The sequence below is a fragment of the Protobothrops mucrosquamatus genome, unplaced genomic scaffold, assembly GCF_001527695.2.
Source record: "Protobothrops mucrosquamatus isolate PMUCROS unplaced genomic scaffold, P.Mucros_1.0 scaffold490, whole genome shotgun sequence".
NCBI classification, from domain to species: Eukaryota; Metazoa; Chordata; class Lepidosauria; order Squamata; family Viperidae; genus Protobothrops; species Protobothrops mucrosquamatus.
In genome coordinates this window covers 440,752-445,894 of record NW_015386808.1, presented here as the reverse complement: position 1 = coordinate 445,894, position 5,143 = coordinate 440,752, and the positions used below count along the sequence as shown (strand labels likewise).

The following is a 5,143-nucleotide window of genomic DNA, read 5'->3' as shown; positions in this document are numbered from 1 at the left end:
AACTAATCAAGAAGAAAACCAGCCTAGAACTAAGGACTTGTGAAAACAACTAACCAGTGAAAAGGCTTGCCTTCAGAAGTTGTGGATGCTCCATCACTGGAGGCTTTTAAGTAGAGATTGGATATTCCATTGTCTGGAATGGTATACGTCCCCTGCTTGAGCAGGAGCTTGGACTAAAGACCTCAAAGGTCTCTTCCAACTCTCTTACTCTTTGAGAGAAGCACTGCCAACCTCTCCCCCTCCTCTCGTCCCTTCCTGGACACAGAGGGAGGGAGGGAACAAAGGAGGGGAGGGAAACAGGAAGAAAGAAAGGGAAGGAAAGAAGGAGATGGGAATGAAAGGGAGTGAGTGAGTGAGTGAGTGAGTGAGTGAGTGAGTGAGTGAGTGAGGGAGGAGGGAGGGAGGGAGGGAGGAAGGAAGGAAGGAAGGAAGGAAGGAAGGAAGGAAGGAAGGAAGGAAGGAAGGAAGGAAGGAAGGAAGGAAGGAAGGAAGGAAGGAGATTGGAATAAGAGGGAGGGAAAGTCTGAGGGAAGTCCTGCTTAGCACTTGGCCACCAGCAGCCCTGTTGCCCTTTCGCCATCCCCTGGTGGTCCTCTCATCCTATTGCTGAGGATGCTTTGGTTACAAAGCCAGGTCTTCTCGCATGGAGAGGGAGTGGGTCTCCCTCTGACCCAGGCACTTTGCCCTCTTGCATCCACCATGAGCAACCTGGCCAAGGAAAGCGAGCACAGAAGCAGTAGCCTTGAGGGGGAGGTAAACACAGCTGGGCACCCCCTCGGAGAAGTGCGGCTAGGGAGGTAGGGCTGTGGGGTCCTGGTGCCATGGGAGCTCAAGGGCCGGGCTGGGCGCTTGACCTCCGCTGCCCAGGGCTCCAGGCAGTCCGTGCCACTGTCCAGGGCCCCCTGCATGGCCTGAGGCTCAGCGAGGCTCCTCCAGTGGACCATGCCCCGGTCTTCACCCCGGTCCCAGCCCCCCTCCGCCGGAGACCCTCAGATCCGCCCCGGTCCTGCCCAAGCCCGCACAAGTGCCCCTGACGCGAGTGACGTCGAGCTGTCCATGCCCACCCAGTAGGCCACGCCCATGCCAGCCACGCCCACCCAGTGGGCCATGCCCATCTGGCACCCGACGATAAATAAGTGGGGTTTGGGTTGCAGTTTGGCCACTCGGTCTCTAAAAGGTTCGCCATCACTGTTATAGAGGAAGGCTTGACGTGGCTAAACCTAGAAAGTTTATCCAGAGTTCTTTACCATATCTTATAATATCAACAATAATTTCCAATTACAACTATATCTTTATTTATGGCACTTTCAACAGAATATTCTAACCTGTACATTTCTACAGCACGTTCATCTTCCTCATTGAATTCATCTTCATTTTCTTCAAGTTCCTCCAGAGTCATATCTTCATAGGTCTTAACTGATATGGGACAAATACAGGGTCATCAGTACAAACAAGAGTTTGGTAACTCTTACCAAGGACAAATTTCAGACCGTAGATAATATAGAATTATGCAAAAAATCTCTTTTGAATATAAATCATGTAAATGTTATGAATAGAAGCCATTTAAAAACAGCTTGCATGTTATGTCGAGAAAACTTTTGCTCTATAGACCTTTGACTGGTAGAAATAAATAATAGTCCTCTTTGTGAGTTTCTAATGAGTTTCAGGGAGCTAACACATGTAGAGAACTACCGTAAATCTTGTCCCTTAGCTAGCATAATTTTGCATTCTTCCTGTACTATCTGTTGTTTTCTCAATCTCTGCAAAAAACAAAAAGCCCTAAAGGAGAATTTTATTTCTCTGCTATTGAGTGTGCTTTAGAATTCATACCATCTAGGGTTCTGATCTAGCATGGATCCAGGTAGTATGAACATTATTTCAGAAAGTCAGAAAGCACAAAGGGTAGGGCAGCAGGAGGAGTGGACTCACTGTACTTAGTTTCATCTTATGTATTTTACCCTTATCTAATATTATTTATTTAAATTGGGTATAAGTCAAAGCTGCCAACAGAATCCAATAAAACAGTAATATTAACCAATAACCAATAACCAAAAATGTTTTAAGGCTTTTAAAAATGTTAATAGTTATGCCAGGCTCATCTCTGCAAGGGAGGTGGTCCAAAAACCAGGGCAGCAACAGATCCTTCCAGGTCAGCTTATAGGTGAACTTCATTAAGACTTGTGGACTTGCTGGTTTGGGAACTCTGGGGATTGAAGTCCATGCATTTTAAAGTTGCTAAGGCTAGGAAACCCTGGTATAGACCATGCTGTGAAAATGATGGTTCATTAAATTAGGCACAGTTCTCTTGACTAGACGTTCATGTCTGTAACAAACTTGTTGCAGAAGAAAAGTGAATCACTTCTATACAGACTTGAACCTAATTGTTATTGCCCTCAGAATGATGCCATCTCATTAACTCTGCTCCTGCAAATAACTTGCTGGAAGTATTCATTTGCTACAAGGCTACTGCTCCTACTGAGCCAATTCTTATTTTAGGCAGCAATCATCTGCTTCTTTTTTAAATGACATGTAATAAGAAAGGCAATTATAATTCTTGCCAAGGGGAACAATCTTGCTCAATAAAAGAATTTTTAACTCTGAAAAGAGCACCCCATGAATCAAGCAAATGTGTTCAAAAATAATATTCTTACTGCTGATCACATGCTAAGGCCATCTCTCCAGTCCCATGAACAACCTTACCAGTTATTAGTTGATCTAAGGCAGATTTCTTAAATATGTTACTCTCCTTGGTTTGAAACATGCCAGGTTTGAAAAGCTGTTATAGAGGGGGCACTTTATACTGGTGGTAGATGATGAGGTAATTGTGAAGACTGCAGTCCTGTGCTATTGGTACCCTTGGTTTATATTCTCTATTTAATTCTTATTAATTGTAATTGTTCTTATTTTAATCTTTTTATCATTTTGTAAGCCATCCAGAGTCGCTCCAAGAGTGAGAAAGGTGGCATATAAATTTAATGAATGAATGAATGAATGAATGAATGAATGAATGAATGAATAAGCAAGCCTTTTTCAAGTAACATAATCTCTGGAATTCTAGATTACTCATTACTGTTGACATAGGAGCATGTTTTTAAGATTATCATGACTTTTTGAAACCAACACAGGATGATATACAGTTCGTAGCTCTCAGTCAAAGGGTATTGTTTACAAAACAATATTCTTTCTCTGACTTTCTCGAGAGTAGTTCTCAAGAGCTGTTTGATTTGAACTAAAAACAAATTATAATCTACAGTACTTGCCAAATGTCTTACTTATAAAAAGACCAGAAGTATATAAAAATAATTTATATGATAAGGGTACCTTCACTGCTAATTTTATACAGGTACTCTTCAACTTACAACTGATTGTTTAGCAACCATTTGAAATTCCAACGAACTTTCCCAAGACTAATTATGATCTAGATTTGAAGTTCTAATGACCACTTCCCAGGTCATGTGATCATATTTTGGGCACTCAGAAACTGGTCTGTATTTATGATTGTTTACAGAGTCTTTTTTTTTTTTTGGCCAAAACCTGGCATTTACTTCCTATTTCAAGAAAAAAGGGTTAATTGCAGACAATGGACTGATTTAGCAAACACAACATTCTCTTAAATACCGTGGTGTTCACTTAGTGACTATGGTGATTCACTTAATAACCATCACAAAAAAGGATGTAAACTGGGGCGTGATTACATGGTGACCAGCTTAATAACCAGCATCACTTAGCACTCTAATTCTGGGCTTAATTACAGTCATAAATTGAGGATTACCTGCATTTCATTAAAATTATATGTGTAGATCAAAGTGTACCAATTATATATCCTGAGAACTAAATCCCAACCTACAGTGTAGACAGCAGTTGGAAATTCAGCTGAGATTAACCAGTCATCAGAAACACAAACAGTTCTGAATATTTCTCCTGATCCTTGCTTTTCAAGTACAAGAATTAATTTTGAAACCTTTTCACCCAAGACATGCAAAACCCAAAATACAACGAGTACACAAGGCTCACTGAAGTTAACAAGGTCCTTGTTTGCAGTGAGAAGGCTCCTATATTTTGAGGTGATTTTACCCAGCAACCTGGGTAATAAGAGTTCCATATTAATTCAGCATTCTAAACAAGATTGCTTGCCAACTGATTGTTGCTGGAGGATCTGCTGCTCCCTTTCTTCTTCTGCCTGCTCTTGCTCTTTCAGCTTTTCTTTGGGAGGAAGGATGCCTTTTTTACGCAAGATGTCATTCCATTCTGTATCTGCATTAGGATCCTAGAACATAAAAATGATAAGAGCATCAGATGCCAGCGTGACAACCTTATTCCGACTCCCTGCATATTAAGACTGTACCAGCTTTACTACAGAGTTTGAAAAATCCTTTGAAAAGCATGGTGGATTGCTGGCAAGAAGGAATGCCAAACCTTATAATTACAACTCAATTTCCATTTCTGCAGATATGGTTAATAAAATATTTAAACTAATCCTATAGTACTCTTTAAAGAGAGACAATAAGGGAGGCAATTCAGTTGATCCCAGAGGAGCTTTTCTTGTGTCTGAGTAAACATCCAAGCTTGCTTCCATAAGAGAAAAAAAAGGTAAACTAAAAACCATAGAAAAGCAACCAATAGCTAAAAACAGTAAAACTGCAGTACAAATCCACCAAGTGGAAGATCAAATAGGTTCCTGGCAAACCTAGCAGACAACTTTGTCTCCCAAAAAGTAGAGAAGGGAACTAGGGGATTAGCCATTTTGGATCTAATTCTCACTAACAGAGATGAAATGATAGAAGGTGTTGAAGCCATAGGAACACTGGGAGAAAGTGATCATGCAATATTGGAATTCAACATTATGGAAGCACAAGCAATAGAACACAGTCAAACTAGAGTCTTGGACTTTAAGAGAGCTAATTTCAATAAACTTAGAGAGGGCTTGGGAAGGATTCCATGGACGAGAATCCTCAAGGGGAAAACAACTCAAGAAGCTTGGGAAATTTTGAAAAATGAGATAATAAAAGCCCAGTCTAGCACAATACCAACAAAGAGGAAAAATAACAGCTCTCAAAAGAAACCAGCATGGCTGCATAAAGAACTCTCTGACAAATTGAAAGATAAAAAGGACAAGTATAGAAAGTGGAAAGAGGGGCACATA

The 5,143-nt window shown here is 40.9% G+C and overlaps 1 protein-coding gene across 2 annotated transcripts in view; it reads right to left on the bottom strand.

The window, feature by feature from the left end:
* Positions 1–5,143, bottom strand: part of PDCL3 (phosducin like 3) — an 18,745-nt gene that overhangs the window by 6,545 nt on the left and 7,057 nt on the right. The window contains exons 2-3 of one of the 2 annotated variants that reach the window (XM_015816741.1): positions 4,135–4,267; positions 1,326–1,416 (exon numbers count right to left, since the gene is read on the bottom strand). In XM_015816741.1, the coding sequence (XP_015672227.1) occupies positions 1,326–1,416; positions 4,135–4,267 (224 nt within the window). The other variant, XM_015816742.2, reaches the window with a different exon arrangement.